We start from the raw sequence: 15,179 nt of genomic DNA, 5'->3' as shown, positions 1-15,179 counted from the left end.
CAGCGTTATGGGCTCAGCACTCACCAGTTTGCTGGCTTTGGCAGCTTCCAGGGAATCTGTAAAGAAAAACAGAAACAAACCCATCAGCTCTGGCACAGCAGTGCCCTCGGGCCTGACCCGCATACCAAGTGTCTGCAGTCCAGCGAGAGCTGGGGCAAGCCAAAAGGACATTTACACGAGATCTTAAAGAGGTGGGAGTGGGGCAGAGCCCACGGAGCTCTGCAGAAACCAGGACGTGGTGGTGTACCAGGGCATAAACGTGTAGGAACAGGGGCTCTCATCAGACCTGCTGACAGTCTGAGGAAGGAGCCCAACGTCCAGACACGTTCGAACTAGGTCACGGAACCCTTCCCTTCTCCCATGAAGTTACTGCAGTGCAGAGAGCCTTGAGCCACCCTCAGCACATCCCCTTATTGGGGACAAATGGCAACCCAGCCACCCAACCAGCACCTAACCAGATGGATCCCAACAGGAGAACCACGAGCAGAGGCACGGGCCCGGAGGGTGCTTACTGTGCCCACCAGGACTGCCTGCAGCACTGCACACACAGCACGGACACAGGAGGTCTGCTCGGGGACACGTCCGAGCCTCCCAGCCCTGCAGGAGCCCCGCATCACTTCCCCGAGGGCATCCTCAGCCCCAGCCCTGACTGAGCAGAGGGCTTCCCACTGCTCCGGAGCCAAAGCCCTGCAGCATCGGAGGTCGTTCTGCAAACCAGCCGCGTCCTTTGCTGCACTGCTGGGTGCCCGATGGGCTTGCAAGCAGCTCACAGCTGCAGGGGGTGCCCCCTCCTCTCCCGGCTGCAGCCCGGAGCTCAGTACTGCCCGTTCGGTGTTGCTGCTGGCCCAGCAGCGAGCACAGCAGGGGCACATCTCAGAGGAGAGGAGCTGCCAGCCCCACGCCTCGGGCTCTGGGTGAGGCAGGTGCTGGGCTCCGGGCTGAGGCTGCCCCAGGTTGTGCAGCGCGGCTGCGGCAGCCAGCACCGACATCTCTATGGCAACTCCTGGCACGCAGCCGGCACCACACCGAGCAGCTCCTCCAGGGCAGCTGCTGCAGACGGCAGCGGCACCGAACCCCCCGGCAGCCCCGGAGCTGGGGTAGCCCCGTCCCCTGTCCCCTGTCCCCTCCTGCAGTGCTCGGCGGGCTGCGGGCAGCGCAAGGTGCTCCAACGGTGCCGGTGCTGCGTGCGGGGAGGCACAACGTGACCCGTCTGTGTTTCACTTGCTTTGAATTTCAATGAAAGAACCAGCAGCGGGGGGAAAAGGGCCAGAGCATCGCTGCAGGAAGCTCGGTGAATGCTGCTGGCAGTGACACCAAGCCTCAGAGCGTGCTGAGAAGGAGGAGGCTGCACTGAACAGCCAGCGCTGTGCTGCGAGGAAGCAGCCGCAGACCTCCGGGTGCTGCAGTCGCTGCTGGTCTCCCCCAAAGGTTTCAGAAGAAAGCAGCAACCCTGCAGCACGCAGCACAGAGCCTCAGAAAAGCTTCCACATAATGAGGGGGCACCCGATTTAAAGGCTCCTCGTGCTGACCCACAGAGCTACCCAGAGGTTTGTTTGTTCCTCCTCCCAAGGCAGCTGACACACGTCTGGTCTGTGCCCGTCCTGCGCTCCTGACAGCATCTCCACTCCCTGGCTCTCAGGACTTTCAACGAGGGTCTCATGGGGTGTTCCTCCTGCCTAGCCCCCGGGATCTCAGGGACAAGAACAACAGCGGGCTCCCAGCTCCGGGAGCCGTGTAGCTTTTTGCACGTTCAGTGTTCTAAAAGGTGAAGGCCATTAATGTAAATTCAGAAAACCCAGACCTACAGGAAAAGCGGGGACAAAAGTGTTTGCAGTGCTCCACACAAGCTCCTCATCCAAAACGAGGACAGAATTTTAACAAGAAAAAACGAGCCTTCAGCTGGGAAGTCTGAACTGACAAACAGTGAAAAGATCGTACAAACGCTAGGGAATATTTTCGTTTACTGTTAACATCGAGCAGTTAAAAAAAGAACAGACTGAAGCTGCTCAACTGACTGGGCTCTCCAGCACTCTGGAGCAAAATAACACAACTCGGACCTGGGTACTAAGCAGAAGAGTTTTCCTCTTTCACATTAAGCCCTGCACCCCACCACCAGGACTGGATTCACCAGCGCCCCGCTGAGCTGCACGTGCTGATGGACGACCACACCAGGGGCAAACCAAGAGGTGGGGGCACAGCACCTCCAGGGCCCCGCTGCGGCTCAGGGCTCCCCGGAGAAGGCAGGGGGATGCCCAGAGAGGTGAATGCCAGCTCACTGCCCTTCCACCCCAGGGACACCAAATGAAGCTGCTGGGAACCCCCCTTCTGAGTCGATCGTCCCCCTCGGGTGCCTTTGGGCACGTTTGATGTGGCTGCAGGGTGGGTTTCGTTTGTGAATAAAGGGAAATTTTGGTTTCTACTGGCCAGGAAAGGAAAAAAACAACAAAGGAAACAGTCCTGCTCTGAATCTCTAGGCATGTGTTCAGCAAATGCTCCGCACACAAGGAATCCTCAGCTTGGCACGCACAGCTTCCTGTCCTGGACAGTCTGCAAGCAATCAGACGGGTTTTCTTTTTCCCCCTCAAGCTCCTAGGATTCCTAAACGTACTGCTAAATAATCGCTAAAAAAACAGGCCTCAAAGGGAGTCAAGCCTGACAAAAGAAGGAAAAAAAGAAAAGAGCAGCCTCTGAGGTAACAGAACGGGGCCATCATGAAGTGGCCTGATGACGGGGAGCAGAGGGAGGCTCGGCAGGGAGCACGACGCGCAGCGCAGCACGGTGCCCGTACCTCTCTTGGGGACCTTCAGGGCAGCGGAGTCCGGCGTTTCTGGGGACGTGGTATCAGCTCCATCTTCAAACACCTGGATCTGGAACACAGCACAACAGCCGTTAGGGCAGAGAAGAGGATGGGTGCACATCTAACCCCCCCCGCTGCAGGTTCATACAGAGACTACAGGGTTTTGGTGCAGATTTTTATTTTGGTTACTCAAGGACCATCCTCCTTCCCGCAGGCTCCCTGAAAAAGCTGCGTGTTCACTTGAGAAAAAGGCAAAGCTGGGGATTCACCCCCCCAGGGGATCCACAGCAGCTTCGTGGTACCCCCGGGGCAATCTGCTCACACCCCCGGGCTGGTGACCACGTTACGTTACTGGCACTTGGCAGAAAGCTTTTTTTTTTATCATGTTTTGTCTTAAAGTTATTTTAAAACCTTTCTCCACTGTAAGGAAACTGCTTTTCTCTGAGACAGCACCTCCTGCGCTGCCGAGCAGCCAGCAGCGGGGCCGGGCTGGTTTTGCTCCCACACTGGAAGCCCGCGAGGCACAGACAGGAACACCCCCAGCTCTGAGCTGCATCAAGGGATGAGGAGCTGGGGTTTTCTCTGTCATCTATTTCTGGACACATTTCTGCTTCATAAATATAGAACACGAGACCGGAAAGGATTAGGCCACTTCCTCAAAACTGTTCCTCAACCTCGGAGGGCCAACACCACCTGAATTGCTCCTGGCAGGTATTTGCCGCAGCTGCCCGCTCCGTAGAAGCCTTAAGCACGGGACTTCAGTTTAAAAATAACATTCCAAAATAACAATCAGATCCTGTACACCTGCTGGTCACGGCTTCCTTTCTGGAAGATGCCCAAGTGTCATACTGGTAAACGGGAAGAAGCACGGAGGCTGGTGTCACAGGAATCATCACGACTGCACCAGTGCTGCAAACACTCACCCAATGGTTTAAGAAGCGAGGAAGAGGCAAGTTTCCCCTGAAATCACACAGAAAGTGCATCTCTGACACAGCCAGGTACGCCTGATCTCTGAGCAGCGTGGCGATGCACTTTCAGAGCCATTTGCTAACAGCAGTGGGACAGAAAGGTGAGGATGACAGGACGGAGATCTGCTGCGCCCTCGGGGTGCTCCTGGGGACCTCCTGCAGCCACCAGCACCAGAGCACCCGGAGATGGCCCCTGGCAAAGGAGGGGGCTGGAACAAGGAGCCTCTGGTTTACGCTGGAGAAGCACAACACACACGAGGTGCTGCAGAAGCAGGACCAGGCTGAGTCCTTCTGCCAAGCAGGAGCAGAAAAGCAGCTCCACCTGACGCCAAAATCGGCGACATTTCCACGTAAAACAACGCACACTCGGAGCTACGAGCCACATCCAAGCCCTGGGCAGGTGCAATGCTGAGGCTGCCAGAGCCAGCCCCCGGCTGGAGATGCCCATCCCAGAGGCACAGGGACCGTCTGTGGGCACTGACACCCCCAGCACTGCCGCAGCCCCACGAGGGAGGGAGCCCTCCTGGGGTCCATCCTGCCCCCAAGGCGGGGGCACAGCGAGGGGCACGGGGCCATCGTTGCCCCAGGGCTCCTGGGTGCCACCAGGACGCGCACCCCCCTGCAGAGCAGCCGGTATCACCAGCACTCGTTTCTGGAGGCGTATTTTGAGGTGGAGAGAACAGAAAGTTAACCTTGGAAATTTCTTAGGAACATTTTACGTGTGTCCAAGATGCGCCGTAGTCCGTCTCCATGAGCAATGAGAAAAACATGTTAGTTTTTCTCCTCGAGAAAAATCATCGCCATCCAGAGGCCTGACACTGCGTGCAACCACAGGAAAGCCACCCGCTGCGCTGGAGAGACCAGCAATGAATGAGGGGAGGAAGCAGCAGACAGATTTACAGCCGAGAGCACGAGCAGAGCACTAACTCCACTGGAGGGAACCCTGCCATCTTCCATCTGCATCTTAAAACCAGTTCTTGAAAAATTAATGCCCCAAACCAAAGGGACCGTTCCGGATAAGCCCTCTTGGTACGGGCCAGCTCGCCCAGCCCTCGTGCTGGAACTCCTCTGGGACACCGTGCTGCACGAAGAGGGCTCTGAGGAACAGAAGGGAACCGAGCCACCGCCCCGCACCGCACCGGGCACCGAGTGCTGGGCTCGCAGCCTGCTCCGGACACGCTGCTCAGAGACCGAGCTCGCCAAGTTCACGGTCTGAATTTTGGGGTAGAGCTGCGTGGTGCCAGGAGCTGGACTTGATGATCCTTGTGGGCCCCTTCCAACCCGGGATATCCTGTGGTTCTGTGATTCCAGGTTCACCTTCCCACACCGAGCACGGGCTCAGAGGGGCGGGCGGCGCTGCCAGCACCAGCTCACGGCTCCCCTCGGGCTGGGTCCCGCAGCGTGGTGCTTCCACGGCCCAGATTTAGCTGGCAGGTTAGGCTGGGAGGCAGAGCAAGGAAGCCAGGTCCACGGGTCCCAGAACAGCCAGGAGAAGGTTCACTTCTCATCAGTGAGCTGTCACCATGCCCCTGCATCCACACAGGACCTGACGGCCCTCCTGACGGCCGGGACAGGGGATGGGGGGGTCCAGCTCAGGACTCCTCTCCCAAAGCAGCTGATTTTCCCTCTACTTCCACAGTCACCCACTGCCAGTGACCTGGAAGGGAGCCACCACGTCTCCTGGTGCAGCGGGAGGGTTCGGGGAAGGGGAAACGAGCTCAGTGCTCTGCTTCAAGCCAAGCTTCCAACAATGGTTTTGCACTCAGGGAAGGAGGAAAGGAGCTGAGCGTCTCCTGCTGCGACGTCGTGCTTGGAGCACAGCCACCCGTGGGACTAGAGCGCTGCCACCTCGCTGTGCTCGTGCTGTTGGAGACTGCACAGAAGTTAAAAGGGAAGAGACGTGTCTGCACGCAGCCGAGATGGCTGGCTCCTACCTGGGCACAGGAACAAGAGCTCCCCAACCAAACACCCAGGCGCTGGTCGCAAACCTGACTGGGGATAACGGAGCTGGCAGCGCGCTGAGGCAGCACACAACGGGCAGATTTGTACTCCTCGTTTCAGAGGTGAAGTGAAAGCATCCCACGCTGCCTGGAGCTCAAACTTTCTTCACCTGACTCATCTGCAAACACTTCACTACAACCTCCCAGGCTGAACCGAGATGCTCAGTGAGATGGGCAGAGGGGATGAGCACCAGGCTAGTACGAGCCACAGCTCTGGCAGCAGCACTGCCTGCTGGTGAGGCCTGGGTTTGTGGCTGGAGCTGTTCTTTCCCTTGCACAGTGGAAGACAGAGTCCCAGAAACACTGTGCTCCCTGGGAGTGAAGGAAAAACATTTTAGCTCTCCCATCAATAGGTGCAAAGAGCCATTTTCCTCTATTCAACCAAGAAATCCAGGAGCTACACGAGCCTGGCAAGCAGAAGCTGTCGCAGGACACACGCACGGGAGAAGCGTACCTGTGACTGCCGCACGAAGATGCCGTGGTTTTCCTCACAGGTGAAGTATTTCCTGCCCTGCACGGTCCCATCGTTCTTGCCCTTGGCTTCATCCAGGATGACACCGACCCACTTCCCCGTGGCAAACAGGGTGGCACCGACATAGGCCACAGTACCGCGGTGCCCCTTCCCGATGACTTCCACTCTGGAGCCCACCTTCAGGGGCTTGCTGCTGCCTTCCGCGCTCATCCTGGGGCCGGTGCTGGATGCCTGCAGAGAGAGGAGAAGAGCAGCCAGTTACGCACGGCCAGTGCAGCCAGATGGAACAGCAGCTTGGACACCAGTGCCCCGTTCCCTGCAGGGGTGGGCTCCCAGCACGCGGTGCCCCCCCAGCACCCTGCCCAACACCGAGGGTCGGTCCCTGCTCGCACTGCACCAGCCCTCGGGTGCGGGTGGGATGCCCTCCCTTCCGTTACAGCTGCCCACAGGCATCACAGACAGCAGCAGAACCCCCGACTGCAGCTCGCAGCAGGCCCGCTGCTCTCACACCCACGTCGTGCAGTTTGTAGAGGATCATGGAGCAGCTCCAGAAAGAGCTGAGCGAAGGGGCCGATGTGAGTGCAAGTCTCCTTTGCCTCTGGTGCTGGCTGCATTCTGCTTTCACTGCGCTGGCAGCTGCCTGGGGCTCCCCAGCCTCTTGCCCTGCACACTCAGGAACAGAAAGCCCCGTGGTGGAGCAGCTCCAACAGCTTCGTTTCCTGCACCTCGACCACGCGCCCTGCAGCCTCCTGCCACTGAGCCAGGTCCCGTTCCCCACAGGACCGCGAGGTCACAGCGCTGCTGGGCACAAAATGCCTCCAGTAAACCCAGTCAGCTCGAGGCATCGCCACCTGGAACGCCCAGCGGTGCACACATCACTCTGTACCCCCAGAAATCAGGCTTGCCACCTCTCTGGCCAGGCGAAATTAAGCACATCAACCAACCCCATCACAGCATTGATAAGGGGGACAGGAGGAACTCCATTACAGCGCCTGGGACCCTCAGCCTTACCTCGATTCTGCAACCTCAGTGCAGTTTATAAGGGGGGGGCAGGCAAGACAGGCATTGGGACCCCATTGCCCAAGGCTCCCTCCTCTAAAACACGACTGCGTGAATAGATGAAGTTTACGTTATATTGCCATGGAGTTAAATTAACTGCATGCTTTAATGGTTTGAAAATTAGTGCTGTCCTAATTGTCCCTCCACAAACAGCCCTCCAAAGGCTCCTACTTTTAAATAGGAATCAGCAGGCAGGGGGACACTGACTGTTTGCTCATTTGCACGGCTCGGTGTGGCAGCGTGGGGCTGTCCTCACGCCAGTCCCAAAATGAAGCAAATCTCAGCATTTACATCACGCCGGGCATTCTGCCCAGCTCATGCAGCAGCCCAAACCCACCACCATCGGCAGCCCACCCAGCCGGCCGTCTCCTCCCCTCGCACGCTGACCACGCGGGTTCTGAGCGCAGAACGGCCCCGCGGTGCTCAGAGCGCGCTGAGACCGGGAACTGTGACAGCAGCTTCCACACGACCCCGTTCCACTTTCCGTCCAAATGCAATTGGCGGAAATCAAAAGCACAAAATCTCTTTTATGCAAAGAAAATCACTCATCAGTTCTAGCAGGAACAACAAACAAGACCTCGAATCTAAAAACGCACGCTGCACATTCAGAGGAATGTCTGCCAAAACATCGGATCGTTTAATTTCAGGACTAGCAACAACGTCCTGCACAATACTGAGAGCCATAAAATCTGCAACCTACTAGCTACAAGAAACGAGAGCAATGCTCAGGGAAAACAGCAGGCCTGGAGGAGGACAAGCAAGATTTGCAATTTAAGTGGAAAGCTTCCTGCTCAGCGATATACGAACACCAACCACCGCCGTGCTGCTGTCCGCCCTCCCCGACACCCGTGGGTCCCATCCGGGGGTCCAGGAAACCTCACACGCGAGGGCTCGGAGCTGCCCGTGGCTCGGCACAGCTCGGCCACCAGGCTGGGGCAGGGACTCCTGTGCATCAGCGCGTCGGCTGGGGAAGCTTTTGAAACAGAACACGTGCAGAGAAAATGTGGAAGCAGGAGTATAAACTGACAATACCGCACTGTAACGTCACTGTGCCAGCGCCTCTCGATTCGATCAATGGCCTGAGTAGTTAACGGAGCGCACGCAGCCTTACTTGAATCCATAAGGCAAAAAGTTGCTCTTTCTCCCTGCAGAAGCTCAGGTCCGGCCCCACGGCTGAAGGTGGGCACCTGGGGGGCGTTCTGCACGGCCCCAGGGCAGACACAGGGCTCGGTCTTCGTTGCCTCCTCTCCAGGGTGCGACCAGAGCAAAAAGCACGACCTTGAAGCAGGCGGACACGGCACGGCTCCATAACACAGCAGCCCCCCCGCCTGCCCCCGGAGTGGCCAGGCCCGGGTGCCCTGGTGCAGGGGGGGGCTCGGGGAGCACCGTCGGGGCTGGGCGCAGCCGTGCCGCTGCTGCTGCTCCTCCTCGGCCCTGCACGAACTCTCCAGGGAAGAAAATCTGGGACTTTGCAGGGAACAAGACTTTTTTCTTTTCTGATCCAAAAGCTCTTCAGGGCCCGTCTTACCAATTATGCAGCAAACATGCATATGGGGGAAAAAAAAAAGCAAAAAGCAGCAGCACATCTTTGTTCTCTGCCAGCGCCTCTCTAGAGACCACCCCTAGGGCTCGGCAGCGCGGCCGGACGCGAGGATCGCCTCGCCAGCCCCAAAGCCCCGCCACATCTCACTCGCAGCGTGCTCAGCGCGGATTTTCTGCCGCTGTGATGCCTTTCGGTGCCAACGAGGAGCAAGTGGCTGTGCGAGATAAAACCTCTGCCCTGCACCAATGTCCCGAGGCTGCTGCTACAACCAGCTACTGCAGCAGCGAGGTGCTACCGGCAGGCCTTGACAAAAAGGAACAATGGGAAAAAAAAACCAAACCACTCGGGCACATCAGCGCCTGGCGAGCTGGTTACACCATCCTGGCCCTGGGAAGCCCCCGCTTTGCTGTCAAGCAAGTGGAAAAATCCAAACGCAGGCAGAAGGCTCCAGGACGTGCCGTTTTCCTGGCTCTGAGCAGAGACGCAGCGCAGGGCTGCTCGTAGCTGTACGAACAGGCAGACCACAATAATTCGTGTCACCAGAGCAAAACACAAGATTATGCAAACCCATTGTAAATCTCGAGTACCCTGAAAAAAAAAAAAAATCTGGCAATTTCGGTAGCGTTTCCGTGTTAAGGGTCGTTATGGCACACACTGGGGCAGGCGCCCTGGTGCCATAGGGCCGGGTCGGGTGCCGTGCCCGGCAGCAGCCCCCCCAGTTCCAGGTACTGACCCCTCCAGCGACCTCCCGCTGCTCCCCACACCCAGCCGGGGGCTCGGGGCACCTGCAAAGTGCCACCAGGTGAGGACAGGAGAGCGGCTGCATGCGCTTGGTGGCACGTCCCCGGCACAGGAGGCCAGAGCCCCCGAGGGCGCAGGACCCCAGCAGGAGCCTCCTGAACACCAGCAGCCCCCACCCTGCAGGGACAGCAGCTACAGCACCTACAGGGTTCTGCCTTCTTTTGCCTCCTGACTCCCCACCACCTGCACGGACACAGGCCGGCCCCACGGCTTACACCTCACTCATTAGGTGTTCTAATTAACGCAGCAGCCCGTTAGGAACACGCAGCATGCGTCACCTCCAGGAAGCACCGAGCTGCTAACGTCTCCTCACCGCTGTGATCTCACCGGTGCTGACAGAGAGAAGTTAATGAAATTCACCCTGGCACAAGTAGGTATGTGTTTTTTTCAGCCCCAAATTTAAAATTTAATAACTTCTTAATTCTGTCAACTCAGCTTTCTTTTTAAGCAGCAGGTCAGAAGCTTGCTGGCCTCCCAGTGTCCCGGTGCTGCGCCCTCCCCTCCCCAGCAGGTTGGGAAGGCAGCAGAGCATCCTGTCAGCTCCACGGCTGTGCTGAAGCCCGAGCCTGGTGCTGCCTGGCCCCACCGCCTCCCCTCGGCTCACACACGGCACAAACCACACCTCGAAGGCCCAGGGGCTCCTCCGCTGCCATCTGTGGGGCTCTGGAAGATGACTTCTAGCGATACGAAACCCATCCTGAACAGAACAGCACCAACAGGACTGATTGAAGAGGAAGATCCCTGAGCTGCGGGTGCTTCCAGAGCAGGACTTCCCAACACACGGATTGCCCAAGAACCCTTTTTATAGGTGTATCGGTACGAGTACAAGCCAAGGGCTGGCACACGGAGGCTTAAAGTCACTGCCTGGTGCCAGGCTCTGCCTCGGATGGGGCTCCGGAGGGCGCAGGCAGCCCGGGGGCGCAGTGACCAATGGCCCTCAGCTCGCGTGGGGCTGAACCGGGGTGTAGGAACCATGGTTGTAAATCCTCACACTGCCAGATCGATGCCACGATGGAAGAGCTTTTTGTGACTGAGGCAGCTCCGGTGGTGTGAGAAGGGTGGACTCGAGGTGGCCGGGACAAAGCCGCGTTCCTCCAACACCTTCAGGAACATGCGAGCGCTGAGCTCCTCCACCTGCTGGTGTCCCCGAGGGCTGCCCCAGCGCCTCCCTGGTGGCATTCAAAGGACACACAGACATGGTGCTTGGGGACGTGGCTCAGGGCAGACTTGGCAGCGTGAGGTTCACGGTTGGACCTGCCCATCTCAGGGTGTTTTCCAGCCTAAATGGCTGGGATCCCATTCCCAGGAGCCATGGGGAAGGGGAGCCCCAGCACTGCACAGCCACCCCCGGGGCGCTCAGCACCGGGACACCCGCTCGAGCAGGGCTGAAGGCAGAGGCTGAGCCCATGGAGCGGCCACAGCAGTGAGTAAAGGGAGTGCCTGGATCCTCACCCCAGAAGATTTGATTCGTGGGATCCCCCTGGGGCTCGAGAAGCTTCACTCACCCCACCGCGTGCCAAAACTCAGGCCGAGGGGCACCGTGCTGCCTCCTCTCCGAAGCAGCTCCCACACTCAGATGGTCCCTTAGGTGTGAGTGCTGCCACCACATCTACCACCAGCCTCAGCTTCTTCCCAAATGCAACACCAAGACACAGCCCCGGCGAGCACAGGGAGCTCCAGGGCCGTGATGCTGCTACCTGGCCAACTCAGCGCATGTCTTGGTCCATTTGTGTCCATTTGGTAACCAGCAGTGATTTTACTGGAAGCGTTTTCCAAATCTTAACATTCAGGAAAGACAGCAGGGCACAGAATAAGCCCCCTGACATACTCAAGCCCTTAGGACTGCTCTCTAGCTTTTCTTCACAACTCACAGTAAGCCAGGGGAACAAGGTGCAGTGCTCCAAAACGAGGGTCAGTGCTCGCCGTCCACCACAGCCTGAAGCTGAGCAGGCCACAGCACACAGCCCAGGTATCTCCCCAAAATCCAGAGAGTGCACGGCTCAGGTAATGCGTGACAGCTTTGCTCCGGGGACTGACCGCCTCACCAGACCCAAGCCTGGTGTTCCCAGAGGGATTAAAGCCAGCGCCATTATTGCAATTTCAGATTTTAAAAGGGGAGAAGCCGTGCGGGCTGCAAACACCGCCTTGCCCCATCGGCCTCCCCAGAGGGACGGCTGCTCGCTCAGAGCCTGATGGGGAAGGGCAGAGCCTGGCCGGGGAGCCCGTGGGGGTCTGCCCCGTGCCTCCTGGTGGCAGATGTGCCCCCAGCCATCCACGGGGTGAGCGGGGGGGTAAGGAACACCACGAAGCTGGGGGACGGTCACCCAGGTACCACACTGCCCAAAAGGGCAGCTGGCGACCCAGCCCAGAGCTTCCTCGGGTTCTTCAGTTCAGGTTCCCCTCTGAGCTCCTCCTGAAGGACGCGGGCAGAGCTCTCCAGGCTGGCACCGAGGCTCTGGCAGCAGCACGAGCACCTCAACTTCAGCCCCAGCTGCCCACTGCCCCCACGCCAGCCTCTCCAGCAGCCCCTCCAGTGCTTCAGACACCCAAGCTTTGGAGCATCGTGCTGCTGATGGGTGAGTAAAGCTGTGGGGGACCTCCAGGCTGGAGGAGCTGCAGCAGACCTACACGAGGGCAGAGAGAAGCAGCTCACACCCCGACAGGCTCCCTGGGGGCCCTGAGGAAGGCTTTTAAGCACCAGCACGATTCAGGACAGCTCACGCCCATTGCTCCCATGCAGCGGTGGCCAAAAGGGTGAACGAGCCACTAAATTAAATTAAAACAGAAACCAGCAGCCAAGCGATGACCTGCATAGGGCTGGGGGGCAATCGGGCAGTGGGGGCGCAGCCGCCGGGCACCCTTCCCCCAGCCACCCGCCGACTGCCACTGCCCCAGCTGCCCACGCACAATTCCCTCCGTTGTTTAACGCTACTGATGATTAGCCACTGAAAAATGTCTGTAATTTCAAGTGACTTCACTTGGGATTCGAACACGATTGGGGTCACTGCCGTGCTTCATCCGAACGTGACAGCTTCAGCACCCGGCTGCACCGCAGGGGACAGCCCAGGGAGCATCCACGGCGTTCCTTCCCGAAGCCAGGCGGGGGGGACGCCTCCCTGCGCACAGACACTCGCTGAGCCTCAAAGTGTCACTCAACGCAGATCAAAAGTTTCAGGCAAAGCAGGAGCACAGCAACTGCCTCCGAAAGCTCCCGTGATGAGATTCACAACCACGGGTTCCAGCCCCAAATCCAAGGGGTGCCCCAAGGCAGCTGGAACACGGGAGGACCTGCCGGTACCTGCAGCACCCGCTGAGCCCAGGCACTGCCAGACACACGGCGTTGGGTGCTGCTGTGCCACCCGGCACGGCAGGGGGACTGCGGGGTCGGTGGTGGGGAGGCAGAGCCCTCACCGGTGAGGGGCGGGGGGCTGCGGGATGCCCCACAGGGTGCCCAGCTGCTGCTTCCCCTGTGGGGCACCCACCGCAGTCGTGCCAGATCTCACCTGGTCAGGGCTCAGAAGCCAGAGGCAAAGGGCGTCACGGACACGATGGCACCGGGTGTGTGTAGAAGGGACCCCCCAAAACCCTCATGCAGCCCACCAAGTGGCAGCAGGACAGCCGTCACCCGGCCCACCCAGCTCAGACCCCCCCGGCACCGCCCGCAGCCAGCGGCCGTCCGGCCCAGCTGCAGCTCGGCGCAGTCACAGCACAGAGCTGCCGGCACCCAGCCCGAAATTCCACCTCTGGGCCCCGCTCCCCGCACCAAAACGGGGACGCTGAGCAAACGCAGAGCCCCGGGGCCGAGCGGTTGGAGGTGACAAACCCGAGGACATCCCACCCCCAGCCCACAGCCACCACAAAGGCTCCCGGCCCCTGCACAGGGTGGGTGAAGCAGCCCCCAGCCCCACGCTGCGACCGGCACCCCTCGGCCCTCTGCACGGGGCTGCTGCCACCACCTCCAGCCACACAAACAGCCCTCGGCAGCGGGGACCAGGACACGGCACGGGGTGACAAAGGGGAGCTCGGCAGCCAGGCCTCGCTGCGAGGCCGCTGCCCGGCTGGAGTCGTGCTGCCCACCCCCAGCCCGGGGGTCACTGCAGTACGGGGAAACCTGGCAATGATTTCTGACACTGGGAGGGCCGGCGTCTGTCCACGCAGCCTGGAAAATAAGCAGACGGGGAGAAAAAGCTCACGGTGGGGAAAGGGAAACGAGCCGGAATCTTTGTGCTGAAAAACCCTGGAAAGATTCTGTCAGCAGCAGCGGCTCAGCTGACGCCTGGCTGCATTATCCGCGACAATTACCAGCACAGAAAGCCTCATTTAAATCAGAAGGACGCAGCCACCACCATCGCTCAGACAAATCCATCCACCCACCGCACAGCTGAGCGGATACGGCTGGGGATGGAGGGAAACACAGCCCCAATTCCTGCACAAAACCAGCCGCAGCCCCACCGCAACAGCATCACGGCGCAGAACAATGTCTCACGGCACAGCCAGGAGTTGGTAAATAAGTTTCCCTCCCCCCAACTTACCCGCCCGTACGTGTGTCTCTTGCTCTGGGCCATGCTGCCGCCGGCTTTTCTCTTTTATTTGCAGGGTTTATTATTTCCCGCAGCGCTCTCAGTTCATGGCTCGCAGCGGTTCAGCGGAGGCTTTTCCCCGTTTCAGCTGATCTCATCGTCCCCGCGCCCCCCCCGGCGCCGCGCTGCGGGCTCACAGGGCGCGGGGAGAGGGCCCTTTTGGGGCGGAGGATGCTCGGATGGGGGCCATGCGGAAATCCAGCCCAGCTGATGGAGACGAGACTGCGCCACTGCGCTCCGGGGCTGTCACCGCGCCGCGCGCTGGGTCCTAACGCTGCCCGGCTGCGGAGGGTGGGCACCGCAGGGGGATGCTCGGGGAAGGCCCCGGCAGGCAATGGGAGGCCCCGGGGGCAGCCCCGCACCCCCCGGGCTCCTGCTGCCACCCTTGCCCCAGCTGCCCTCGCCCCAGGCCCTCTGATGCTGCCCTGGGCGCAATGGCCCCGAGCCACGTCCCGGCCAGCACCCAGAGGGGCTGCAGCAGCCAAAGGGTTAATCCCGGACCATCCCGGATCAATACTTGCTGTCGGCCTGATCAGGACAGATGCCTAATTAAAGTCATCGCCCCCCCCTTCCAATGCAGCGCTAATTGCTGCCCTGGTGGGGCGGAGGGAGGGGCAGGCGGGGTGCCCCCAGACGGCTCCCAGCAGTGCGCGGTTAAACCCCGCTCAGCACCCGGGGGCTGCAGCCACCAGGCTGGGGCTGGGGCTCTGCAGAGCCCGGCTCAAGGAGCCAGCCCAACGGCTGCACCTCAGCTCCCTCGGCTCCTGCGTGACCCCACCGGGCGAGCGACACGGCCACCGGGCTGGGCACCGGGCCCGCATCAGCCACGGGACAGCCTCAGCCCGGTGAGGGCAGCATGCCGGGGCTGGGGGCTGCCGCAGCGCCCACCGGGCTCCAGGGGTGGGTTGGCAGCACCCCAGCACCCAGCAGTGCTCATCCCCCAAAGCCGAGGCCACGCT

The 15,179-nt window shown here is 59.9% G+C and overlaps 1 protein-coding gene across 9 annotated transcripts in view; it reads right to left on the bottom strand.

Annotated features, from left to right (window-relative positions):
* DCTN1 (dynactin subunit 1) overlaps positions 1–15,179 on the bottom strand; it is a 56,791-nt gene that overhangs the window by 35,621 nt on the left and 5,991 nt on the right. For 3 of the 9 annotated variants that reach the window (XM_068679374.1, XM_068679376.1, XM_068679377.1), the window contains exons 1-4: positions 14,173–14,396; positions 6,220–6,468; positions 2,789–2,867; positions 25–56 (exon numbers count right to left, since the gene is read on the bottom strand). In XM_068679374.1, coding sequence (XP_068535475.1) covers positions 25–56; positions 2,789–2,867; positions 6,220–6,468; positions 14,173–14,205 — 393 coding nt within the window. In that variant the 5' untranslated portion in view covers positions 14,206–14,396. Of the gene's footprint in view, positions 1–24; positions 57–2,788; positions 2,868–6,219; positions 6,469–14,172; positions 14,399–15,179 lie in introns of those variants that run through there. The other 6 variants (XM_068679373.1, XM_068679375.1, XM_068679381.1 and 3 more) reach the window with 6 other exon arrangements.

Source organism: Anas acuta, chromosome 4 (assembly GCF_963932015.1).
Source record: "Anas acuta chromosome 4, bAnaAcu1.1, whole genome shotgun sequence".
Classification (NCBI taxonomy): domain Eukaryota; kingdom Metazoa; phylum Chordata; class Aves; order Anseriformes; family Anatidae; genus Anas; species Anas acuta.
This window is presented reverse-complemented; position numbering and strand designations above follow the sequence as displayed.